The sequence below is a fragment of the Dipodomys merriami genome, unplaced genomic scaffold, assembly GCF_024711535.1.
Source record: "Dipodomys merriami isolate MVZ:Mamm:240054 unplaced genomic scaffold, mDipMer1.0.p SCAF_712, whole genome shotgun sequence".
NCBI classification, from domain to species: Eukaryota; Metazoa; Chordata; class Mammalia; order Rodentia; family Heteromyidae; genus Dipodomys; species Dipodomys merriami.
This window is the reverse complement of record NW_027206305.1, coordinates 248771-275650: the sequence shown is the minus strand read 5'-3', so window position 1 is coordinate 275650 and position 26880 is coordinate 248771. Positions and strand designations below refer to the sequence as shown.

The 26880-nt window shown below is 49.9% G+C and overlaps 1 protein-coding gene across 1 annotated transcript in view; it reads right to left on the bottom strand.

Annotated features, from left to right (window-relative positions):
* LOC138818115 (acyl-CoA 6-desaturase-like) overlaps positions 1-16398 on the bottom strand; it is a 32291-nt gene extending 15893 nt beyond the window's left edge. The window contains exons 1-5 of the mRNA XM_070009031.1: positions 16120-16398; positions 10565-10675; positions 9342-9539; positions 9122-9223; positions 984-1109 (exon numbers count right to left, since the gene is read on the bottom strand). Coding sequence (XP_069865132.1) covers positions 984-1109; positions 9122-9223; positions 9342-9539; positions 10565-10675; positions 16120-16332 — 750 coding nt within the window. The 5' untranslated portion in view covers positions 16333-16398. The remainder of the gene's footprint in view (positions 1-983; positions 1110-9121; positions 9224-9341; positions 9540-10564; positions 10676-16119) is intronic.
* Between the last annotated feature and the right edge of the window lie 10482 nt (positions 16399-26880).

Here is a 26880-nt window from a genome sequence, read left to right as displayed (position 1 = left end):
TAATTTTTAAAATTCTGGTGCTGGTACTGGGCTTTAACTCAGGGCCTGAGGCTTCTCCCTTAACTTTCTCACTCTAGGATGACATTCTACCACTTGAGACACCAAGCCACTCCCACCTTTGGGTGATAATTAGAGATAAGAGATACAACTTTTCCCCACTGGCTGGCTTGGAGCTGTGATCCTCAGATCACTCCCTTCTGAGTAGCTAGGATTCCAGGTGTGAGCCACCAGTGCTGGCTGATGACCACCCTTTCATTTTGTATCTCCCTGCATTATTTCAACATTTATACAGAGCATGTTCTGTTTTGTTTTGTTTTGTTTTTTGGTCCGGTGGTGGGGCCTGAACTCTGGGCCTGGGCGCTGTCCCTCAGCTCTTCAGCTCAAGGCTAGCGCTCTAGCGCTTGAGCCACAGCGCCACTTCCGGCTTTTTTCTTTTTGCTTATATGGTGCTAAGGAATCGAACCCAGGGCCTCAGGCATGCAAGGCAAGCGCTCTACCACTGAGCCATCTTTCCAGCCCACAGAGCATGTTCTGGATTTACACTGAAAAAAAAAAAAGTGACTATAAAAATAAAGCAGTGTGGGTAAGTGGAAGGAAACGGCTTAGCGATCAGATTGGAGGCAGATAAGGGTGGCGGTCCTGATGCTTCTGGTCCCCTCTTGGAGCTTGCTTTGTGATCTGCAGGTGAGCAGCGTGGACCGGGCCAGGCTGAGGACCCAGCCAGGTTTAACATGACCTAGCCCAATTGGGGACCGTGCCTAAAGCCTAGACTCCTTCCTGTTGAACTTGAACCTGACCTCTACCTCCCCCCAGCAGGAGGTATGTACTGAGGAGAAGGAAGACCATAGTAACTGCTTCTGGAATAATGCCGGGTGCCTAGGAACGGTGGCAGCAGATGCCGAACGGCTCTGTAGCATGCTCCCTCTCCAGGGCCCCGGCTCTCCTCCCAGGACGCCTGATCTATGCCGTGGCTTTACCCTTACCTCGAGGGGCTGCCATTCGCCCAGGACAAACACGTGGAGCATCTTCACATCCGGGTCCTTGTGGAAGATGTTGGGTTTGGCGTGGTGCTGGAAATGGCGATGGTTCCACCAGTTGGCGGAGGCACCCTGTGCGGGGAGAGCAATCAGAGTGAGCCGTGCACCTCACGAGAGAGCTCAGCCTGCCTCAGGCCCACCCTGCTCAGCGCCAGTTCCAGGCATATCTCCAGCACGCAGGGTTGACGTTTCCTTCACACTTGGGGGACAGGAAAACCTGAGCCTCTGAAGAGTTAGGAGATGGCCCGGCCACTTCTGAGTCCTCAGTTTCCCCTATCCGATGACTATGGCAGGTAAAAAGTGCAGCTCCGTGAGACTGCAAAGTGGGTTCTTAAGCAGGTGCAGGGGGTGACCTCCGCCTCTCTACCAACCCCAGAGTCTCCTGTGCCTGTTCACCCACTGCCTGTCTTCCTGGGTGCTATAGTGGAGCAAGGGAAATAGATACTAAAAAGTCTTCCCTACCAGAGAACTAGTATACAGCCAAGAAAAAGAAAAATGCGTCCACACAATAACTTGTAAAAACTTCCCATGTTTTCAAAACAGAATCCTTAAAAATACCCAAAAAAGAGTAGAAACAACTCAAATGTCCACCAACAGAAGAACAGGGAAGAAGAGCACGGTGCAATGATGCAGTAGGATAGTTGGGTCATGCTATAAAGGAATGCTACACGGACACGCACCATAAACACAGATGAAGCTGGAAACAGGCTGCTTCACAACAACAAAAAAAGCCAGGCACAGCGGGGCGCCCCGTGGCTCACGCCTGTAATCCTAGCTACTCAAGAGGCTCAGATCTGAGGATCATGGTTCAAAGCCAGCTCAGGCAGGAAGATCCGTGAGAGTCTTATCTCCAATAAACCACTCAGAAAACTGGAAGTGATGCTGTGGCTCAAGTGGTAGAGTGCTAGCCTTGAGCTGAAGAGCTAAAGGGCAGTGCCCAGGCCCAGAGTTCAAGCCCCACTGACCAAGGGGAAGAAAAAAAACCATAAAGACCCCCCAGGCACGTATACCCCACAGTACGTGGTTCCACTGGGATAGAATCAACAGAAGCTTTGCCAGGTGCAGCTGGCTCACGTCTAAAATCCCAGCTACTCAGGAAGCTGAGATCTGAGAATTGAAGTTTGAAGCTAGCACAGACAGGAAAGTCCATGAATCTTTGCTTCCATGAACCAGCAAAAAGCCAGAAGTGGAGTTGTGGCTCAAGTGGTACTGAATCAACCATGAGCGAAAAAGCTCAGGTAGAGTGTGAAGGCCTGAGTTCAAGCTCTGGTACTGACACACACACCACCACCACCACCAGGAGACTAAAAGTTAGTGATGGCCCTGGACTAGGGTTGGTGGGCAAGGAAGGATGGGAGGTTTGGGTCCAATGGCTTAGGGATGTAGGGCTTATAATAATGAAAGAATAAATACAAGTATATACAATGATTTGTACACTTTGAATGAGCGAATGGTATAGAATGTGTATTATATTTCATGATAGCCTTTTGGTTTGGTTAGGGTTTTGGTTTTGTTTTTTTTTTTTTGGTGCCAGTCCTGAGGCTTGAACTCAGGGCCCAGGCATAGTCTCTGAGCTTTTATGCTCAAGGCTAGTGCTCTATCATTTGAGCCATATAGCTCTGCTTTCAGCTTTTTGGTGGTTCATTGGAGATATGAGTCTCAAGAACTTTTCCTGCCCAGGCTGGCTTCCAACTGCAATCCTCAGATCTCAGCCTCCTCCTAAGTAGGTAGGATTACAGGTGTGAACTACCAGTGCCTGGCTTAGCTTTTCTTCTTTTTTCTCTTTTTTTAGATAAGTCTTTATAACCTAGGTTGGCCTAAAATCTGTGATGCCGCTGTCTCTGCCTCACAAGTGCCGGGATTACAGGTGTGCACAGTACAGAACAGAACCCTTCTCTTCCTTACTGCCATGCTGCAGATTCCGGTCCTATCAGAGCCTCCAGAGAGACCTGGATAAAGTCACTGTCAGGAAAGAGCAGCCCGGAACCTGGCACTTACACTAAACTGTGCTTCTGCAAGACAAGGAACAGAGCAAGAGTCTGCCTGCCTCCCTCCCTCCCTACCTACCTACCTACCCACCTACCTACCTACCCAACTACCTAGCTTCCTTCCTTCCTGTCCTGGGGCTTGAACTCAGGGCCTTGCATTCCAGCTTTTTTTTTTTTTTTTTTTTTTGCTCAAGGCCAGTGCTCTACCACTTGAGCCATGCCTCCACTCCCAGTTCTTCCCACTAGTTAATTGTAGATCTCTTTAATGTATCTGCGCAGTGGCTTCCAACCGTGATCCACAGATCTCAGCCTCTTAAATCAGCTAAGATTACAGGTGTGAGCCATCGGTGCCCCTACGGCCAATGTATTTCAAGGCTACAGAAGGTGGTGTCACCAGCTCAAGTTTTTCACCTTGAAGCATTCTGTGGCCTTCCACAGTAGACCATGAAGAAAATATAGAAGAAAGAAATCAACAGGCTGGGAAGGTGGCTCAGTGGTAGAGCGCTTGCCTTGCATGCTTGAGGCCCTGGGTTCGATTCCTCAGCACCACATAAGCCAAAAAGAAAAAAAAGCTGGAAGTGGCGCTGTGACTCAAGTGGTAGAGTGCTTGCCTTGAGCTGAAGAGCTGAGGGACAGCGCCCAGGCCCAGAGTTCAGGCCCCACGACCGGACCCACAAACAAACAAACAAACAAAACAGAAGAAAGAAATCAATCTTTTCTGCTCATTAGGAAGCACTCAAGTGTGACCAGATCATATGCAAGGGAGGCACTTCTGGTACACACACAGCCCTGGGACACAAAGAGATGGAGGTGAGGACAGCTAGGGACCCTCGAGGCTGGCAGACTCCCACACACCTCACAGCAAAAAGCAAGATAACGCCAGAGTCAAAGCTCAAAGGCTAAAGCGATCGGATGACACATTCATACTCAAGGCCAAGAGGAACAAAATTCCCGGGAAAAGAATTCAGTGGAGAAGTCTGACACCCAAGCACATGAGGATCGAGGCAGAGGAAGAGTAAACACTATTCACCATACTCCAACCTAGAGAGGCTTGTTGAATGACTCCTTGAAGGCACCAAAGAAGGACTGTGCACAGTCTTGTGAAGTGGGGTAGTCAGGCTTTCCAGGAGCTTGAAACAAACGACTATGTTTGCGTCTGCTGATTCTCTTCTGCTCTTTACCAGGCAAAGTTCTCCTCGTTCTTCAAAAAAAGCCTTCTCTAGTCAGGAGTAGTGGCTCAATCCTCTAATCTTAACTACTTCATAGACTGAGATCAAGCAATCATGGTCTGAGACTAGCCCAAACTTAAGTGTTTAAATGACCCTATCTCAGTCAATGGCTGGGCATGGTCATACACATCTGTCATCCTAGCAACAAAGGGAAGTGTGGTAGGGGGATCATAGTCTCTGTTGTACCAGGTAGAAAGCCAGACCTCATCTTGGTAATAACGAATGCAAAAAGGGAGAAAAGGCCTTTGTCCTTGGGGAGCTGAGAGGGAGGGTGCGGGGATAACACACCACACAAAGAAAGAGAGGTACTAACCACTCTGGGGAGGAGGCTGAGGCTGGCCTAGGAGGACTATCAGAGAGCCCTGGGAGGAGAGGGAGTGTCAAGAATGTTCCAGAAGCCAAAGAAAGGCCTTTTATTTTTTTTCTTCTCACGAGACAAGGTGTCATTATATAGCCCGGGTGGGGTTCTAACTCTCCATCCTCCTGCCCCGGCCTCCTGAGTGCTGGGCATGTACCAGAGACTGGCAGGAAGGCTCCTTGGTACAGGGTAACCAGAGGGCTGAGCAAAGTCATACTGAGCCTGAAGCAAAGGGACACTGTGAGTGACTGGCCTTAATGGAGGCTAAGTCACCAATAATACTTCCAGAGTTTCCTTGGGGGTTTATTCTGTTTCCAGTTGAGGGAAATGCTGAGTTTGACAATTTCTGTCCACTGACTAACATAGCTAAACCATTTTTCACTGCTTTATATTGACATAAGACAATGTAATGCAGGGCTGGAGAGGTAGCTTGGTGGTAGAGCACTCACCTAACTTATGCTGAAGGCCCGGGTTCAACCCTCAGCATTGAAGGGTTAAAAAAATTAATAATTAAAATAACTTTAATGAAGTGAAAGTACAATGAGCTCTATTTTGGTATAAGTTAACACATTTAACCTTAAAATAATGTTGGGGGTTTTGAATACATTGACTTCTTGGATTCTTTTTTTTTTTTTAAATCAGTCGTAGGTCTTGAACTCTGGGCCTGGGCGCTGTCTCTCAGCTCTTCAGCTCAAGGCAAGCGCTCTACCACTTGAGCCACAACTCCACTTCTGCTTTTCTGGTGGTTTACTGGAGATAAGAGTCTCATGGACTTTCCTGCCTGGGCTGGCTTTGAACCATGATCCTCAGATCTTAGCCTCCTGAATAGCTTAGAATTACAGCTGTGAGCCACCAGCTCCCGGCGACTTCTCAATTTTAAAGCACTTTACAATTGTTCTGGGGAGAGGGGAATAAAATATTTAAAAAATATGGCCTATGAGTGCATACAGAAGAGTTTGGTTTGTAGTGCTTAATTAATGATGGGGTTTGAACTCAAGGCCTTTGACTCGACTGGCTTGCTTGCTCAGCTAGCATTCTACTATGCCTCCAGCTTGGCTTTTTGCTGGTTATTTTAGATGCGGAGTCTGTGGGACTTTTCTGCCTCCAATCAAGATCTTCCAGCTCTCAGCCTCCTAAGTAGCTAGGATTATAGGTGAGAGTCACTATGGATTGGCTTAGGAGCACAGGCTCCCCCCCCCGCCCCCCATGAGACTCAGTTCAGCCCCTACCTTCATTAGAAATTTGGGTATTTTTTTGCATTAATTTTGATTTTAAAATACGCATTGAATGTTTATTTATCTTGATTGAGTACATCTGGAGACCCCTCATATTTTGCACTCTTGATGGTCTGACATGAGCCCTGGTGGTCTGAGATGAGACCGCAGGAAGGTGAGTAGATTCTCGCATCCAGATGCAACTTCCAGCTGATGCCCGAAGCTTGAGGCGTACAGTTCCACCCTCAAGGCAACACTAGATGCAAAAGGGTTTGTATAAAGCAGGAGCGTGCCACCTGTAAACCATCCTTGCAAAAGATAATCCTTAGAGGACAATTTCTATAGAAGAAATGCCCACCGGAAGCGGCAGGGGCTACAAGGAAAGAAAGGGTAGTCAGGACGTAGAGACCCTGATCCAGTTCTACAGTGGCACAGTTATGGTTTTACCAGGCCTCCTACACCTTGCTTTACTGGCTGCACCAGCTGGTGCTAAAACACCCAAGTTGGCAAGGCCAACTCCTTGCAAAGAGACCAGAGGAGCAGCTGTGTGTCTGCTAAGTACCAAGTCCAGATTTCAAGCAAGCCACCAGCCCTCACCCTGAGACAGCCCTGGTGAGCCATCTGGCCACGTGGCCGGCTCCACTCTGGGCCACAGCACCAAGGACATGGCTGTCATTCGTGCACTGAACCCATGTCCCCAAGCCTAAGGATGCTCTTTTTCTGTCGTGCTAGATTTGCGATTTCAGAAGCAAACATCTCACATGGGAGCTGGTCCTCTGCCCTGCCCCTGTCTTCAAGGACTCAAGGCTGGATTGACCTGCCATCCCCTGCCCAGAATCTGGAGCCAGGACACAGCTCATCTTTGTTAAAAGCATGGGGCCGGGAGTGGGGGAGGGTGGGGAGGGGGGGTAGGGAAGAACACGGGTGGGATGAAATGTTACTTTCTGAAACCAAGGAGGGTTTTATCCAACAGAAAAGTGCAAACATGGAACAAAAGGCTCCACTATGCAAACCTTCTCCCTTCACCCCTGAGCTTCTGGAAGGAGTCCAGATTCTCAGAGTTTTGGGGCTTCAGGCCAGGGAAACTGTTGCTGAAGAACTGGCGATCAGCTCACTGCTGGCTTGCCCTAAACCCAGTCTGTAACCAGCAAGCCAAGGATCTAGGATGATTGTGGTCCTGGAGATGAGCTGTTTAACCCAGACCCAGACTCCAGACTCCTCCCTTAACAAGGGGACGAGGGGAGGGGGAGGGGGGGAGAATGGAGATCTTTAGGACCCAGCTTTTCTTAGGAAGATGCTGTAGAGCTCATGGAGGGAACAGTGGGTTGGGAAGAAATTGTTTTCTGGGCTGGGAATGTAGCTTTGTGGTAGAATGCTTGCCTAGCATGCATGAAGCCCTGGGTTCCATTCCTCAATATCACATAAACAGAAAAAAAGCTGGAAATGGTGCTGTGGTTCAAGTGGTAGAGTGCTAACCTTGCTGAGCAAAAGAAGTTAAGGGACAGTGTCCAGGCCCAGAGTTCAAGTCCCAGGATTGGTAAAAATAAATGTCTTAATCAAGGAGATAAGGCTTATCACATTCCCCCCCAGGCCTCTGGCCAGTGGCTCATCTTTACACACTTGCTGAATGGCCGTGCTTCTTCCTGAGGGTCTGCCTCTTCTGTAGGGCCCCCTGATCACCTGAGCTTTCATTATATAGTTTGATGTCCCTTTTATCCTAAGGATTTATATACGTGACGATGGTAGGGCTGGTCCCTAAACTGCAACAGTTGGACTTCAATGATTCTTTCATTTTATGATGGTGGGAACTGGACAGACATTCAGGAGACACCATGTCCGAGTTTTTATCTTTTCCTGGGCTAATGATTCACAGTATGATGGCCTCTCGAGGCTAAAAAGCAGCAATAGCCAAACATTGCGAGAAGCAGCGCACAGCCCACGCTGCATTGTCTTGCTGAGCCGTGCTGCTTGGTAAGTTTGATGCATTTCACATTCTTCCAACTTAGAATTGGTTATCTGGATCTACCCCCATCGGGAGGGGTATCAGTATCTACATCTTTTTTTTGTACCCCACATATGTCCAAAGAGCATTTCAAAAACGTGGCCGGCTACTAGTGGCTCATGCCTATATAATCCTAGGTACTCAGGAAGCTGAGATCTGATGACCCTGGTGAAAAGCCATTCTGAACAGAAAAGTCTATGAGACTCTTATGATTCCAATAATCCGCCAAAAAGCCAGAAGTGAAGCAGAGGCTCAAATGACAGAGCGCCAGCTTTAAGCAAAAAAGCAGTGCGAGAGCAAAAGGCCCTGGTCTTTTGCACCAAAGAGAAAGGACTCATTTAGAATGGAATGGTTACAATGAAGATAAAAGCATAACTCAATGAACTCCCCTCTGTACAGCTAATGTGTGCTAAAAAGAAAGAAAAAAGCCTAACTACCATTTGAGGAAGGGCAGGATGAGTACATGGAGAAGCTAGAATGAAGGGTAACTGCTGTTGCAGCTGCTGCTTTGCACTTCCAGGGACCCAGTAAGAAAAACTCCCAGAGGAAGACAATGTATGAAACCGCGCCCATCACAGTGAAAGAAAGCATCAAACTCCTTCAGACAGCCATCTCCTCCACCTTTGAATTCACAAGGAATGTCTTAGGTAAATCTATAGCTAAAAGATCAGCAACAATATAATCAACTGAGCTGCTAGACCAAAGAAGGGCGTATCAGACCCGCACTGGTGTCTCACAACTGTAATACTACCTACTCAGGAGGCTGAGATCAGAAGATTACAGTTTGCAGCCAGCCCAGGAAGAAAAGTCTATGTGACTCTTACTTTCAAATAATCAGAAAAAAAAAAGTTGGAAGTATAGCTGTGGCTTCAGTGTAGTAATTGACCTTGAGCAAAAAAAAAAAGCCAAGGGAGAGTTGAGGTCCTGAGTTCAAACCCGAGTACTAGCACACAAATAAAGGAGAAAGAAGTAGAGAGGAGAGAGAGAGAGAGAGAGAGAGAGAGAGAGAGAGAGAGAGACAGACAGACAGACAGACAGACAGACAGAAACAGAAAGAGAAACAGAGAGAGAGACACAGACAGAGACAGAGACATGTCTGTTTCTACAGTTCAGATACAGTGGCTTTGTAGGTCTCACTGTACAGTGGCAGGGCTCAGGAAGTGACAGCCACCTCATCCCAGAAATGAACTGCTCAAAGAGCCCCCCCCTTGTTACCCAAGATGGCAACACAGCAAAAGGACTCGGCACTGTCCACTGTGCAATGGACTGTCGGCCAGGGTTGCTAACATTTACCTTTAAGTGGCCGATGACAAACTTGTGGACAACGTGGTTCCACTTGGACTTCTTGTAGACAGAAAGGTGGCCGTAATCGTGTTGAAGCCATCCAGCTTGGGCCTGGGGAGAGAGAGAGCCATGGACGCCATCATAGCATTGGCAAATAAGACACCAGGGCAGGGAGGAAGGGGAGCTGGGGGCGGGGCTTCAAATGCCAGGCCAGGGGGCCATGCCTCACCTGAGAGGTAGCAAGGACAAAGGCCGTGATGAGGGTAGGAATCCAGCCATTGCCAAAGTAGTGAAGGATGAGCCATGCAATCATCTCCATGACAATGATGTGCCCCAAGAGGAGGAAGAAGAAGAAGTGGTTGGTCTTGAACAAGTTCATGTCCTCAGCCGTTCTCTTCAGGGCCCGGAAGTCCTCGGTGATCTGAACCTGTCAAGTCAGAGTACAGAAGGGTATAAGCCTCTTGTCCTCAAAAGAGACTTTTTTTGGTGCCAGTCCTGGGGCTTGAACACTGTTCCTGAGCTTCTTTTGCTCAAGGCTAGCGCTCTACCACTTAATAAGCAACAGCTCCACTTTTGGCTTTTTGGTGGTTCATTGGAGATGAGATCCTTATAGACTTTCCTGCCCAGGCTGGCTTCAAACCACAATCCTCAGATCTCAGCCTCCTGAGTAGCTGGGATTACAGGCAAAAGCCACTGGTACTTGTCAAAAAAGAACGTTTGTCTTTTTCACACACACACACAGTGAACCCTCTAAAGCTACAGCAAGCAGAGGTAATCTGCACCCTAATCCTGACTACAACAGCTGTTTTACTATGTGCCAGAGCCCCAGGAAGTATTTGTGTCTGGCTGGAAAAGTGGTAGAAAAAGAATTCAGAAGTTTACACCTTGTATCCCAGTGTTTTTAGTAGCATTCTTCACAATAGGCAAGAAAGTTAAAAAAAAAAAAAAATAACTTCAATGTCCATAGATGGATGTGGTCTATGCACATGAGGGAATATTATGCAGCTTTAAAAAGGAAGGAAAAGCCAGGCAATGGTGGCTCACACCTATCATCCTAGCTACTCTGGAGGCTGAGATCATGTCCCAAGCCAGCCTGTGGACAAGAAAATCCTTAAGATTCTTCATCTCCAATTAGCTACCAAAAAGCTGGAAGTGGAGCTGTGGCTTAAGAGGTACAGCACTAGCCTTGAGCAAAAAAGCTCAGGAACTGTGCCCAGGCCTTGAGTTCAAGCCCCAGTGCTGATGCACACGTGCACATGCACACAGACACACGCATTAACAGAGCAGCTGGGAGAGAGAGGGCATCACGGGTCCTGGCCAAGACCTGGTTCTCAGTCAAGGCTCTGCAGTCCTTGCTGATCCCAGTGCCTTCTCCTCCTGGGTTGGCCCGTGTGAGGCTCCCAGCCCCAGCCCCATACTCTCACCCTCACCCAGAATGCAAGCCCCACTCACACTCTTGCCACGGTCCAGGCTGGGCTCCTCCGGGGCCAGCTCACCAATCAGCAGGGGCTTCAGGAACTTGCTCACGAAGTCAAGGTCAGGGTGGAAGGCACGGAAGGCATCCTAGAGAGCAGAGAGCCGGTGGTGGGGTTGAGCCTAGGCCTCTAGGAAGGGAAGGACAGTGCCCCAGCAGCACCTCCTGCCATCTGGTCCCAAACCCCCAGGACAGACTCCCCCGCTTCAGTGTCCAACTCTCAGGGTCAGGCAAAAAGGGACCCTCTGAGTTAATCCAAGAGTTATGAACAAGTGTTTTCCAGGGATGTGTGTGCTTGAGGATGACTGAGTTTAGGACTTTGCACAACACAACAAACTAAACAACACACTACCCAGAGAGATCTTCACCCACAAACCAAGAACTACCCATGAAAAGAACAAGGCCTGGAGGTTTAGCTCAGTGGTAGAGCATTATCATTACAAAAGGACAAAAAGGGAAAGAGGGAGGAAGGGAGGAAGGGAGGAAGGGAGGAAGGGAGGAAGGGAGGAAGGGAGGAAGGGAGGAAGGAAGGAAGGAAGGAAGGAAGGAAGGAAGGAAGGAAACGGGGCATGGTAGTGCTCATCTGTAATCCTAGCATGTAAGAAGCTAAGATAAAAGGGTTGGGAGTTCAAGGCTAGCCTGAGCTTCATAGGAAAAACCCTGCTGCAAACAAACAAACAAAAAAAAAAAAACAGGGGAAGGTGTGGAAAAAGCTACCAAGTCCTAATAATCTTTTCAGCCAGGGAAAGGCATCTCCCAACAGTGAGCGCCCGTCTCCTTGTGTTTTCTCTCTGTGTCTCTGGCATCGAGTCTTTGTTCTATTTGTATCTACACTAATCTAACAAAGCAACACTTTTGGCAGAGGAAGGTTTGAAAAACAAAAAACCTGTGTGTCTCCCCTTGGCTGAGTGGGAACGGATAGATCAGATCAAAGGGTCAGGCAAATTGAGATGTTTTGGTTTTGGGGGGAACAAGAGACGTGGGGCTCCAGGGCCCTGCACAGGCGTTGACAGCACTGACTGGCTGTCTCCAGCTTCTCCACAAAGCAAGCAAGGCCCAGCAAAGATCTAGCCAGCCTAGGCCTAAGGCTGAGAACATCCTCTCCTGGATCCCTTTATCCCCCACCCCCCACCCCACGGGATCCCAGCCCCGCTGAGAAACAAACAGGAAGTTCTTGGTAAGGCAACTTCCTGGGGAACAAAGCCAATGGACCATCACCAGGGAAAGCCAAGTTCCACAGTTCGAAATTGCCTTCACCTCAGAACTTCCTGCCTGTGCCCCCTCATCGGAGCACCCCACCCCCATCCCTACCCTACAACCTGTTGGGGGAAGGAGAGCACATGGGAACCCTGCTTTGATTTTGGCTGTTGGTCAGCCATTTCCAGATGGTTCCTGGGCAGCCTCACCTCCCTGCAGCCCGGGGAAAGGAGCAGCCACGTGCCAGGCAGGGAGCCAGGGACTTTGTTTACGTGACCTCTCTTCAGCCCCAGAGCCCTGGAGGAGAGGGGGAAGAGGTCCTGTGCTCCAGGTGGCAGAGCTAGGCTCAAATCCAGGTCCAGCTGCCTCCAGGGATTTCTTTTTCCCATGGAAAACCTTCTGACATTTGTGGGGGGGGGGGGGGACAAATAAATAATTAAAGAGTACTTCCAGGAGTGGCCTCCCAACAGCCTTGGAATCCATCAAGTTCCTTCCCAGTGTGGGCTTGACCTCCTCGAAGCGCTTCCCAGCCTACCTCACCCCAGCCCAGGCTTTCTTGGGGAGACTGCCTCATTCCAACTGCTGCACAGCACTTAGCCAGACCCCAAACTTGGGTTCGCTCCCCTCTGTAGAGGACTCCTGTACCCCACAGCTGTGCACACTCTTAGCCCAGCTTTCCACCCTGCCGTCCCCATTTGGGCTCTTTTGTCTTCTGTTCTGAACAACTCAGTGAGGCTTTCTGAGTACCGCAGTTCTTCTTCTTCCCCATCGTCTTTTCTGGAACCCATACCCCTGAGGGTTATCTGGCACTGAGTGGCCTGGCCTACTCTACCTAACTCTGGTGCCCTCTCCTCATCCTGCCACAAAGATGCCTGTACACTAGAAAAGTTCCCAATTACTATTAGGCTACAGGGACATTAGGGTTGGCAGGTGAGCCGTGATTTTTATTTTTAGGAACAAGAATTGGAACCAGGCTCTTTCCACATCTGATAGGGAAAGAAGCCAGTCTTTCCAGGAAGCTAGCCTGGGACATGCGGAACAGAAGGAAGTAGAAAACAGCGACCAATCTGAATGTGTGTGTGTGTGTGTGTGTGTGTGTGTGTGTGTGTGTGTGTGTGTGTGTGTGTGTGTGTGTGTGTGTGTGTGTGTGTGTGTGTGTGTGTGTGTGTGTGTGTGTGTGTGTGTGTGTGTGACATGCGGAACAGAAGGAAGTAGAAAACAGCGACCAATCTGAATGGTGTGTGTGTGTGTGTGTGTGTGTGTGTGTGTGTGTGTGTGTGTGTACAGAAGGAAGTAGAAAACAGCGACCAATCTGAATGGTGTGTGTGTGTGTGTGTGTGTGTGTGTGTGTGTGTGTGGTGTTCGGGGTGGGGAGGTCAAGCTAGCTGGGGGAAGGAGGGTCAGAACTGGATTCCCAAGTGTCACACTTGCTGCTTTTTACCCGTTCCTGCTTGCACTATCACCCCGCTGCAATGCCAGCTGACTTTCTTAGGCATTGTTCCCTGCCCCTGTCTGCTCCAGGCAGAACTCACCAGTATCCCTGCTCTGAGCACCTGGGACCAGCACCTGTTCCTGGCTGTGCCCAGATCCTCTTACCATGCAAGGCTAGACTTAACGACTGCTTTTCACATCCCAGGGCTTGGGAAGTGTGAGATGAACAAACCTGGCTGGGGCACACAAGTGAGCAGGAGGCTAATTCTAGGGAGCAGGACAATGTAAAAACTGGTGATTTAAGGGAGGAGAGGCAGAGCAGAAACTCCAGTCAGTCGGATGTGGTGGCTTCCACATTTAATCCCACCTATGCAGGAGTCTGAGATCAGAGAATCAAGGTTCAAAACCAGAAAAGTTCTTAAGACTCATCTCCAATGGACCAGCAAAAAGCCAGAAGTGGTAGAATGCCAGCCTTGAGCAAAAAAAAGGTGATAGCTTAAAGCCACGTTCAAACCCCAGTACTGACACCAGCAGAGCAGTGGCTTGCTTTGTGCAGCTGAGAGGTGCAGGCAGGACAAGCGTCCTTGCGTCAAACTCCCAAGAGGACAAGGTTCTAGAAGGAGGCAGTGGTCTCTTACCACTATTACAAGGAGCCCTGGATGACAAAGTACAGTCCCATGTACTCTCCTGAGATGCAGAGCTGGCCTGCACAGGTGGACCCCAACAAAGCAACTTGGGCATAAGGAATGGTTGGTATGGAACAATCTCAAGTACTACTTGGAGATGGTGGGGCTGGACACAGGGTCCTCCTATGGAGTGTGCAGTAGCCATGGGATGGGTGCTACCTAGATCTCAAGGAGGTGGAGCCTTCCATACCCACTAACTCATAAAGCTGGGAATCAAACCCATCGTTTCTCCAGTATAGGGGGACAGAATTCCATGTTTGACTCCTGCCTCTTGGAAAGAGCTTCATAAGAGCAGGGGGCAAGGCTGAGTGCCCCAGCGTGTGTGTGTGTGTGAGAGAGAGAGAGAGAAAGAGAAAGAGAGAGAGAGAGAGAGAGAGAGAGAGAGAGAGAGAGAGAGGGAGAGAGAGAGAGAGAGAGAGAGAGAGAGAGAGGAGGGAAGCAAATCCAGTACCTTCAGAACATTGTCCGTGAATTATTCATCTTTTCGCAGAGGCCCAACACAGAACCATGGAGACACTCAATGAATGTTTTATGAATTGTTCCAGAAATGAAAAGTCCCAAGTGGGGAAAGTTATGCACTGATGGGACCACCAGAAAAAAAAGCAGAACAAGTGACCCCTTCTCAGTGCCCACAGCAAAACAAAGACAAGAAAGGCTGTGGAGGACCAGAGGGAGAGATCAGAGAGGTGGGAATAGGGAAAGAGGGAGGGACACGGGAATGTGAACTTGTGCTAGCAGATCCAGAGTTCGAGGTTAAGTGCTGCCCAGAAGCAAGGCACTGACTCTCAGGACAGTGAGACATAGATTAAATGAGATAGCAGAGAGAGCAAATGCTAAGTGACCTTGTCTGTGTGTATATCCGTAAGTATGTATGTATGCAATATATACAGATATAACTTGCTGTTCATTGCTTTTCTATGTACCTAGGACCCTAATAACTTACCAGGGCAAGTGCTCTACCAGTGAACCACAGCCCCAACTTTTTTTTTTTTAAATTTTCTGGTGATTCTGGGGACTGAACTCAGAGCTCAAGGAGCCACGCCCACTTGCTTTCTTTAGAAACTAAGAAAAATCCTCTCATCAAGTTGGATTGTCTCCATAGTAGTTTTCCTTGTTTCCCGGCCTCTCCTTCTAAGCCCTTACTATGGGGACCCAAACTCCATCCTTCCCGGAACTTTTGGCCGTGCCATAAATCCTTTGCGCAAGGGGCAAAAGCTATTATCTCAACAGCTCAATTGCTCACCTACACATCTGCTGTAGTTAGAGAGGTGCAGCCCTGGCTCCAGAGAAAGTCTGGAGGTCCACAACCTCCGGGAGTGCAAGAGGAAGAAACGGAGGTCCTGGCAGGACTTTGCACCAGGGGGTTATTGAGTTGGATGTCCGAGACAGACCTGTTGCCCAGCCATACTAGGGGCTGCTCATGCAGGTTTCAGGCCTTCCTCTCCACCTGGGTTTTTCTTAATAATAATAATAACAACGATGATGATGATATATACTCCAACCCTTTCTTCTTTCACCAACGTTTTTGCACTCCAGTCGGCCAGAAGGTCGCCACTTCAGCGGGATTCGGGTAATCCCGGGGAGCGTGGGAATCTGCCCGGCTTGGCGGTCTCTCGCGGGAGGCCATTGTGAACCTCCCTCCCACAGAGCCAGGCCAGGGCCGAGCTCGGGTCCCCCCTTCTCCCCACGCCCCGAGTCTGGCTTCGGGGAGTGCGGGACGCGCTCCAGTCCCACACAGCGCTGCCCCGCGCTCCCATCCCTTCCCGCGGCGCCCCGGGGTGGCCATCTTCTAGCCCCGGGAACCCCGAGCCCCGAGCGCCCCCTTTGGGGAATCTCCCCGGGATCCCGCCGAGCCTGAGCGCCGCGCGCGCGCCGGGGACCCGCACGGTCCGCCCCCTCTGGGACTTTGTACCGACGTGCCACCCACAGGGGTGGAAGAGGGGGAACAGCACGCAGCTCCCCGGCACCCCACAAGCCCGAGCCGACCCGGAGGAAAGCCGGCGCCACGCGCGGGAGGGCAGCAGGAAGGAGGCACGCCGGCCTGCCCCCGTGGACGTCGCCGGCTCCATTCAGAGCCGGAGATCCGTGCGTTTGGCGCCCCGGGATCCCGCACCCTCACCCCCCAGGGCGCGGGGCCGGGGAGGGGTGGGGGGAGAGCTGCAGACCCCGCCTGCCCCCGAGGGACGGCGATCGGCGTCCCCGCGTCCGCCCAGCCTTACCGTGGCATCCTCGCCCGCGTAGTGCGCGATGACCCGGTGGCCCCCCGGGTGCCGCTTGGCCCACGCGGTGACGTTGTAGACCTTGCGGTCCACCACCAGCCACTTGTCGGTGCGCAGGTTGTGCTTCTGGATCTCCTCCCAGCGGAAGGTGGGCATCGCCGCCTCGCGCTCGCCCGCCGCCGCCGCCTCGCCCTGGTTCCCCCCCTTCCCCATGCTCGCCGGGCCCGCCGGGCTGCGCACCCCACGCCCTCGCGGCTCGCCGCGCCCCGACGGCTCCCTCCCCGGGCCGCTGAGTGCGCGCAGCGCCCGGCTCGCTTTCGGCTTTTGTCTTCTCCTCCTCCCCGCCTCCCTCCTCCCCCTCCTCCCGCCGCGCCTCCTCCCCTCGCCTTTCGCTCCTCCTCGCCTTCGCCAGCGCGCGCGGATCCCCAGCTGCCCACTGAGTTACCCGGCTTCCCAGGACCCACCCCCCCACACACACACCCCCGAGCGGTCCCGGCCCTTCGCCCCACCCTCCGCCCGCCCGCGGTGGACTTTTCCCTCCAGTAAAAAAAAACTCCCGGGGTAGCTCAGGGCTCCGACACCACCACCTTTTCCTCCTCCTCCTCCTCCTCCTCCTCCCTCCTCCCTCCTCCCTCCTCCACCCGCCCCCCCTCCCGCCCGGGGCTCCGCATCCTCCCGCGTTCCCCGCCACCCCGGGTTTCCACAGTGATCAGCAGAGCGCCTGCACCAATCAGGGCGCGTCGCCCCGCCTGCCATTGGCCCAGGAAGATCTTTCGAAGGCCAGCGGGCTGGAGCGCCGGCGGTCCCCGGCCTCCCCACCCCCGCCCGCCCGCCCTCCCGCAGGGCAGCGGGCTACGTGTCCGACCTCCTCCCCACGGCCCCCTCCCCGGGCTGCCGCTCCAGGGGAGCCGAGGCGGATCCCCTCCGCCCTCCCTGCCACCCAGCCCAGCCAACTGGGGCCGGGGGAAGGGGGGAGCGGCCAGCCGGGCCCGGCTTGCAAACCCCGGCGCCTGTGCGCGCGCGCACCCGGTGCGCGCGATTCGGAGATTTGCACCTGATGCCGGCACAAAGAAAAGGCTCAGTCGCCTCCCGGCGGTCGGCCACCCGGGCAGGCTGGCTGGCTGGCCGGCTGGTGAAGTCCGCTCCAATACCCGGGGCCCTGCTCGGCTGCTGGAACAGATACTCTTAGGGATGCCATTCTCAGCGCGGCTCACGTGGTCCGCGCACTCCTGCAGCCTCCCCGGAGAAAGGAGCTTTGAAATCCAATCGTGGAGCCCAGAATTGCGGGACCTCGGCTTTCTTCCTTGTGCTCAGCGGGGCGGGATCCCACGAGGAATCCCACGTCGTGGAGCGGGGAGGGGGACGAGGGGAGGGTCCTCTGCCCTGGAGTCAAGAAGCACACAGCTTGTTTTGAAAACATGGGAGCCGTACAGGTACCTCATACCACGGATCTGGCTCGTGCAGACTGCGTGAACTAAAGACCTGGGCTCTAAAGGGATTATTCCAAAGGGATAGAAGACACGGGCGGGTTTTCTAGATGTAAGACACGAGTCCCCTAGACCCTGACTGGAGTTACTTGTTTAGTATCAAGACTTGAGATCAAGGGCTGGGCCAGAGCTGTGGAGAAATGGGTCCAGGAAGAAGCAAAAAGAATGAGCTGAGAGATGTGGGTGTACCAGGCCTTCACTGGTCAATGAGACCTACAGGTCCTACACGTGCCACACGCTACTTACATTCTCATCCCAACCCTGTGAGGCTGACAAGGCTCATCTGGTCATATCTAACTGAAAAAACAAAAACCAGAAAGGCTGAGGTCCTGTGCAACCTTCCTTCACTCACCACACTGCAAGCAGGATCTTTCCAGCTTTGAGGAGAATTAGATATCCAAACAAAGGCTTTCCCACAAGGTAAAGTCACCAGACACCGGTGAGGGTTAGTGAAGTTTTCCTTTAAATGTAGGAACGCTTCACTTAGGGCCCTTGACTTCGATCGCAGAATAATGGTAAGAAAACTTGGCAGAACTTTATTGAGTAAATAAGCAAGCAGACAAACAGACAAAAAGCAGACAAACAGAAGGGCAGGGACATACAGCTCCTTGGGCTGTTGGGAGGTATTTATAGGGTAAAAGCAGGGGGTCTGACTTCAAAGTTTGTGAAGGTAGGTGCTTTGTCTTTGCTCCAATCACACTTGGTGTTACTTTCTGGGTTTCCAGATAAGAATTCATCCTCCCATAAAAACAGATCCTTATCCTTGAGATAAGGATCTGCATTTTGCTATCTGCATTTCGGAAATGAGATTGCTTAAGTTTGAGGGAAACAATTTTCCTCCGGAAGGCAAAGTCCAGTCAGACAAGTGTTAATTCTTGGGGTGAGGAATGCATCCCTCAGGAAGGGATGTACCCTGGTGTCTAGCTTTGAAGTAAAGCTGGTACTTCTGTGTTTCTAAATACTATATTTCTGGGGCTGGGAAGGTGGCTCAGTGGTAGAGTGCTTGCCTAGCATGCATGAGGCCCTGGATTCCGTTCCTCAGCACCACATAAACAGAAAAGGTTGGAAGTGGTAGAGTGCTAGCCTTGAGCTGAAGAGCTCTGGGACAGCGCCCAGGGCCAGAGTTCAATCAAGCCCCATGACATAAATAAATAAATACCATATTTCTGAGCTGCCTTCAGCAGGCCTCAGTTTTCTTAAGTAATCCTGCTTCATTTCCCCTAAAATGACTTTGTTCCCATAATCTAAAGGGAAGGAAGTTCTTGAAGGAATGTCTCCTGTTTTTGCTACAAGTGTGCCGTACCTCCTTTTCCCTTGTCTTACCCTTAATCTTAAGGGAAGTGGATGGACAAGCTTTAAGCTTGAGTCTTTGAATCCCTGGCAGCCATCTACCATGCCACATTTTCCTTAGGTAATCTATCCTGCCTCCTTAAGACATACTGACAGTGTCTGGTGACACTCTGGAAGCAAATACAGAAGATCCCAAGTTCCAGGCCAGGTTGAACTACATACTTCGCTTTGACACAAAGAGAATATGAGACAAGTTTTACATCCCAGCTTTATTATATATTAAAGATTTATTGAAATGACTCAGGCACATGTGATTCACCCCTGTCAATCTTAGATACTCAGGAGGCTGAGATCTGGAGGGTCATGGTGTGAAGCCAGACTGGGCAGAAAAGTCATGAAGCCTCCACCTCCCAACAAATAATCAGCAAAACACTAGAGCTAGAGGTGTGGCTCAAATGGTACAACACAAGTGGAGTGGAGCAAATGTGAGGTCCTGAATTCAAGCTTCACTAACAACAACAACAACAAAAATTGACATGGAATCAATGCATAGAGTTGGATGAAAAGTTTACAGGGTTGTGGAAGTAAAAGGAAGGAGTATCACTAAGACCCAAAGCTTGTCTCGCAGAAAGCCTTTGTAATGCCCACATTTTAAACTTTATTTTATACATAGTCATTTTGAAATCTTTGTCTTATTATTATTTATTTTTTTAGGTACTGACTGAGGTTTGAACTCAGTGTCTTGTACTTGCTAAGGTAAGAACTCTACCACTTAAGCCACACCTCTAGCCAAGGAAAGATCAAGAAGGCTCTGAGGATGGGCCAAGGCCCATAGCAGGGTCAGCCAGGGTCAGCTCTGATTAAAAAAAAAAAAAAAGTCAGGCACCAATGAATGCACTGGGAGTTCACAGCTCAGGAGAGGCCAGCAGTCGGCAGAGCTCAAATTGAAAAGAGCCTAAAATGCTTAGGTAAGGACAAAGATAGAAGGGGTCATGGTGGAGGGGGGTGGGGAGCCTCAAAACTTCATCAAGAGAGAGCTTGCTCCCATTAGATCTGTGGTGTGGAGAGAATTCCAGAAGTAGGATGGGATGCAGGGCCCAGGCTTGAACTCAGGCCTAAGGGCTGCTCCTTGGTATTTTCACTCAAGGCTGGTGTTATACCACCTTCCCTCCCTCACCCCTTTACCCCTATCACTAACTAGATTAGCTCAGTGTTCCAGCAGAGTGAAGAGAAGACCTGTGATGACCCCACCCCAGACTCTGGCTCCCCCCTCTTCCTGTTCCTCTTATACTGATTACTCTTTCTGTTCAGATGGGCTAAAATAGACTACTTAGGGAAAACTACAGTATCCAGCTGATCCCTGTAGTCACATAGGAAGCGAGGTGATGTGAGTGTCTATGGCTTCTTCCCGTTCCTCAGAATCTGCACCCTGCTCCCCAGGAACACCAAGGAGCAAAGCTTCCTGTGGATTCTCCTTGTGATCCTTCATCTTTATGGAGAACCAGAGATCAGCCTGAGTGGGTGGAGTCCCAGACCCTCTCAGCCCCCAAGCGAATGGCAGAATAGGCCAAGTAGGGAGGTGGAGAATGTGGAGATAGGGCCTGTAGGGATGGGCACCCATCTCCCCAGTCATCACAGAATGGTGAAGAAGGCTTTTTTCATTTACGTGTGTGTGCGCACGCGCATGCTCATGTGCATGCACCAGTACAGGGGCTTGAATTCAAGGCCTAGGCCCTGTCCCTTAGCATTTTTTTTCCCCCTCAAGACTGGTGCTCTAGCAACCACTTGAGCCACAGCACCACTTCTAGTTTTTTGCTAGTTAATTGGAGACAAGAATCTCAATAGACTTTCCTGCCTAGACTGGCTTTGAACTGTGCTCCTCAGATCTCAGCCTCCTGAGTAGCTAGGATGACAGGTGTGAGCCACCGACACCTGGCAGCGTTCATCGTTCTCACAAGGAGACTGGTGGCTACTGGGAGACTTGTGGGTCACTGGAGGAAAAGGCTGGGTAGTCAGAGGGACAGTGAAAACGAGCCACACCGATCATCCGTTCCCTTGGTGGGACAATACGAAGGAATATTCTAGAATATTCTAGAATCACAGCAGAAGGCATCCTCAGAAGGAGTGTTGCCCATCTAGGTCCCTTCCATTTCTTCCTTTCTTGTGGATAACTATGGCCACATTGCCCTAACCTTAAAATCAAATCAAATCTTCCCAGTAGCACATTTCTTAAACCCTGACACCCATTTCTTAGTGCATTCACTGTTGAATTTCATTAATGGTCTCTCATCTCTCATTCTTTTTTTCTTTTTTTTGGTCAGTTGTGGAGCTTGAACTCTGTTCAGCTCTTCAGCTCAAAGCTAGCACTCTACCACTTGAGCCACAGGACCACTTCCAGCTTTTTCTGCTTATGTGGTACTGAGGAATGGAACCCAGGGCCTCATGCATGCGAGGCAAGCGCTCTACCACTGAGCCACCTTCCCAGCCCCTGGTCTCTCACTCATTATTCAGATCATTACAATCTTCTCCAGTTCTAATAGTCAATCCATCTGCTTTCCATTACTGTAACAAATTGATATCATTAACTTGCAAAGAGAAGAAGGGTTATTTTGGCTCATGTTTTTAGAGGTTCCAATTCATGACCAGTTGGTCCCATGGCTTTGGCCCTGTGGTAGCAGGCAGGGGCCTGCAACAAGAACAAAACTGCTCACTTCATGGGCAAGACATAAGGCAGATGTTTTTGTTTTTGTTTTTGTTTTTTTGGGTCCGGTCACGGGGCCTGAACTCTGGGCCTGGGCGCTGTCCCTCAGCTCATCAGCTCAAGGCTAGCGCTCTACCACTTGAGCCACAGCACCACTTCCGGCTTTTTTCTTTTTGTTTATGTGGTGCTGAGGAATCGAACCCAGGGCCTTATGCATGCAAGGCAAGCACTCTACCACTGAGCCACCTTCCCAGCCCCAAGGCAGATGTTTTTATTCTGTCTTTGTAGAGGAAGCCAGAACAGGTCTCCTCCACTTGCTCACAGCAGACTGAGTCCTGGAACTCAAACCCCAGACTCCAAGGAAGCATTCTTACCTTGTTCACATCAAGCCTTTGGTAACCCACGGAGAAAGGTCACTATCACTGTGAGATCCCTTCTTAGATCTTTCCAGATGGGTGGCATCGGTCAGGCCACTGTCCCTTGATTCTGAGAATGCACAGTCCCCAATCTTTTCTCTGATCACACCGCCTAATTTTGGTCTGTCTGCTCCTCCTACCCTCTCCATATTCCTGGCCTTTGCCAACTCACACTCAACACAACCTCCCCAAATCAAGGATGCTCCCCAAGAGAAGCATCCGTTAGGCCTAACTCACTCTCATCTTTCCTGTTTTAAGATGGAAGCAAAATCTGTCACCTTCCCTTCTCAAAACCAGCCCTGCCTTTAAGACATTATCATTTCCCTTGTTCTCACTGCCATAGACTCTCAGAATTCTAGACTGTTCTGCCATTTCTCCTTGCTTACCTCTCCCTCTTACAAAAGGGTGGTGGTGTTTAGCAAGGTTTAATCTCGCCTTTTGTAATTTTTTTTTTTATACTTTCTTTTTTTTTTTTTTTTTTTTTTGTCGGTCGTGGGGCTTGAACTCTGGGCCTGGGCGCTGTCCCTCAGCAATTCAGCTCAAGGCGAGCGCTCTGCCACTTGAGCTACAGCGCCACTTCCGGTTTTCTGGTGGTTTATTGGAGATAGGAGTCTCACGGTCTCTCCTGCCCGGGCTGGCTTTGAACCGCGATCCTCAGATCTCAGCCTCCTAAGTAGCTAGGATTACAGGCGTGAGCCACCAGCGCCTGGCTTCGCCTTTTGTAATTTTTTAAATTTTAATTAATTTTAATTATTCTGTGTTGCTGTGCTACTGCCCCGGCTAAGTATCTCTCCTCCCAACCACCAACTATTTGTACACATAGAACCCAGCTCACTGTGGATCTCCCTGTCCCCAGACTTCCTATGGGCCCTCAGTGCCTAGTAAGCTCAGCACAGAAGAGTGAGGAAGGAAAGCATATTAATATTAAGACCATTTCCCAGAGGTTGTGTAGCTAGTGTAGCTCAGTACTAGAGCACTTGTCCTGCGTACATGAGATTGTGGGTTCAATTCCCAGCACTGGGAAGTTTTTAAAAAGTGTTCTGGAGCAACAAATAATAGAAAATCAGAGGGGCTGGGAATGTGGCTTAGTGGTAGAGTGCTTGCCTAGCATGCATGAAGTTCTGGGTTTGAGTCCTCAGTACCACATACTCAGAAAAAGCCAGAAGTAGTGGATAGTGCTAGCCTTGAGCAAAAGAAGCTCAGAGATAGTGCCTAGGTCCTAAGTTCAGGACCCAGGACTGGTTAAAAAAACAAAAAACAAAGGAGCCAAGGAATCAGGTGAGTTCAACAAATCCTACAATATCAAAATTGGAGAGGCTTTCTTGGGACCCAGAGGAGAGAGGCAACGCACTCTGCAAATCTTATAGGGCTTGTTTTATCTAGGGGGGAATAGGCAGAAGAATGGATGAATGGTGGCCACTCGGCGTTCCCCAGGCAGCCTGCATGGGGTACAGTATGTGAGTCCTTGATTCTCCTAGGCGATAGGATCACTATGTGCTTTATCACATGTTGCTTTATGTCCCTGCCAAAGGACACTGCATCATGAGCCAAGGGCTCAGATTCTTTTTCATTCCTCTCTTTCTTTGTTTTGTGCCAGTACTGGAGTTTGAACTCAGCAACTTGGGCTCTCTGCTTGGCTTTTTCACTCAAGGCTAATGCTTGAGCCACAGCTCCACTTCCAGCGTGTACTGGTTAGATGAACATAAGAGTCTCACAAAGTTTTCGGCCTGGTCTGGCTTTGAACCATGATCCTCAGATCTCAGCTTCCTCAGTAGCTAGGATTACAAGTGTGAACCACCAGTACCAGGCTCAGGAGACCTAGATTCTTTTTTTTTTTTTTTTTTTTTTGTCGGTCATGGGCCTGAACTCTAGGCCTGGGCGCTGTCCCTCAGCTCTTCAGCTCAAGACTAGCGCTTGAGCCACAGCACCACTTCCAGCTTTTTCTGCTTATGTGGTACCCAGAGCCTCATGCATGCAAGGCAAGCACTCTACCATTGAGTCACCTTCCCAGCCCCGAGACCTAGATTCTTGCTCCAGCACTGGCCTCTGATGGCTGCGTGGTCTTTCTCGGCTGGATCATTTGATTTCCCTGAGCTTCAATCAACTCATCTGTAAAATGGGAGCAATACCTATTTTGTAGAATTAGGAAGGGAAAAATCAGACAATTGCAATGAAAACTAAAACCATTTGACAATCTATGAAGTAATTCCAACACTCAGGGCGGGGGGCTTATTAGCGTAGCCTCAGTGGCAGGACTTCACTGTTCACTGCTGCTGCTGCTATCCTTTGTTTCTATAATTAATGTTTCTTGAACGTTTACTAGGTACAAAGTACTGTTTCTGGTGCATAACATCCATTCTCTATTTGAGACCTCAGTGTAAGGTCACAAGACAGGGTCCATTTTCGTTTCACAATGCTGTTAGAAGGTTCAGAGAGATTACACGACTTGCCCAAGGTCCATGGCTTATAAACATTAATGGAATTTTGCTGATGCCCCAATCCATACTTTTTCCAACAAATTGCACAGCCTGACTGAGAGTGATGTCTAAACAAACTAAACAGTAGGTGAATGCTTAAGTCCATTCTTTGATGCATGCAAGAGTATTTGCTGAATTCTCACTCATGCCAGGCACAGTGAAAACAAGGTTATGAAATGCCAGTAGTGGAAGAGCTCTGCCCTGGGAGATCAGAGACTCTGATTTCAACCTTACCAAGTTCAAGTGCCTTTGCTCATTTCATCATATCGTAGATGTTAGATGCGGAAAGATCTTGTCTTAGATAACTACAGCCCAGCAAGGATGACATTCTTGACCAAGGCCACAGTGCAAATGAATGACAGAGCAAAGACGAGATATCCTGAGTCAAGTGTTTTTCTGACTCGGACTCAGTGTTTCATGAATGGCCAAAGCAAATACAGATGTGAGACCAGATTGATCTTGTACCCCCAAACTGACATGTGCAAGAGAATGTCACATTCTTTAGTCGAAGAACTCCCAAGCTCTCAGAGCCTGGGGCCCAGGGGCTCCTGCCTTCCTCCTTGGTTGCATCTGGGTCCTCTGCTCTCACCTCTAGACGTCTGCTGAGAGATCCAAGGTAGGAGAACTCCAGAGAACTCTACTCCAGAGTAGAGACTCCAGGGCCTTAGCACATGATCTGCAGCTGCCACATCCAGCCTCTGGTCCAACACACAACTAATTACTACCTCTGGGGCCTCGTCTAAAAGAAGGACTACACTGAGAAGTGGGGACCACTTTATCACTCTCAGAGCTGGCTAAATTGGAACTCAGTGAAGTCATCAGCCAATGGGATTTTGAGTTCAAGGTCTAATTGCCATGTATGATCTCTTTCCAAACTGATTTTTCTTTGAGTAACTCACTGAAGCCTTCACTAAGTCAGTTCTAGCACTTGTGGAGAGAGAGAGAGAGAGAGAGAGAGAGAGAGAGAGAGAGAGAGAGAGAGAGAGAGAGAGAGAGAGAAACTGACACAGGTCACTTGTGTCCAAGGGCTGTTATGACTCATTGGATAGAATGGATAGAAAAACACTTTGAAAAGTATTACAGATGTGGGCTGGGAAGGTGGCTCAGTGGTAGAGCGCTTGCCTTGCATGCGTGAGGCCCTGGGTTCGATTCCTCAGCACTACATAAGCAGAAAAAGCCAGAAGTGGCGCTGTGGCTCAAGTGGTAGAGTGCTAGCCTTGAGCTGAAGAGCTGAGGGACAGTGCCCAGGCCCCCACGACTGGCAAAAAAAAAGAAAAAAAAAAAGAAAAAAGAAAAGTATTACAGATGCAGCTGGGCATGGTAGCACACACCAGTCATCTCAGTACTCAGGTGTTCGAAGGCAGAAGGAAAAACGCTTGAAAGCTAGCCTGGATTACATCATGAGACACTCTGTCTCAAAACAAAAAAGTATTGTAGACACAAGTTAAATAGCACAAACACATCTACCCGTAGATCTGACCTGTACACATATTTTAGCATGTTGGAGCTGGAAGCAGTTTATCACCTCATCTAATCATCTGAAAGCTGGGTGGCTTGCAGAAGCCAAGACCAGACTTATGTGTTGGTTGCTACCCCACAGGCGTCCTCAGGACTAGGCCCACACATCACCATGTTTCAGAGGACCCTTCTCCCATCCTAGGCTATGAAGAGGCAACTTTGGAAGACTCAAGAAGGGCCGAGGAAACACAGCTAAGGAGAGGAAGCCCAGGAGCAGAGTTGGTGCAGACAAGGCCTTGGCCCAGGAGAGGCGTGCTCAGCGATACTCAACCTGAGACAAGACCAACAATGTAATGAGGCTGTGGAGAGAAGCCTGGCGTTCGCTTTAAGACAAGGACACTGGGGGCCAGAGATGGGCTTGTCCAAATGGCATGATAGGAAATGTAAGAGGCTTTCTGTTTTCTATTCTAAAGTGAAAAAGAATAAAAACACAAAATGAGAATAGAATGAGCTAGACATCTGGATCTGCCCTCTTACTGAAGATACATAGAAACTCTGAATAAAATACAGAAGTTGTCATGAAAATGTCACTGTTGCCAATTGTCTCAACTGTGCAAAGGCTTGTTGGGCCTAGCATGTTGTCCTGATGTCCGCAGGACGGCTTTGAGGTCTTGCTCCCTGCCACCAACCATCTCCACCTGGAGGCCAAGCAGCGCAGTGGACAACCCCCGAGGACAGGCGAGTTGTCATAGGATGACAAAGAGAGATTGGAGCTGGGTATCATTGGCTCATTCTTCTCACCCTAGCTACGAAGGAGGCTAAGATCTGAGGATCATGGTTCAAATCCAGCCCAGGCAAGAAAGTCTGTGAGACTTTTTTTTTTTTTCTTTTTGGTCATGGGGCCTCAACTCTGGGCCTGGGCATTGCCCCTC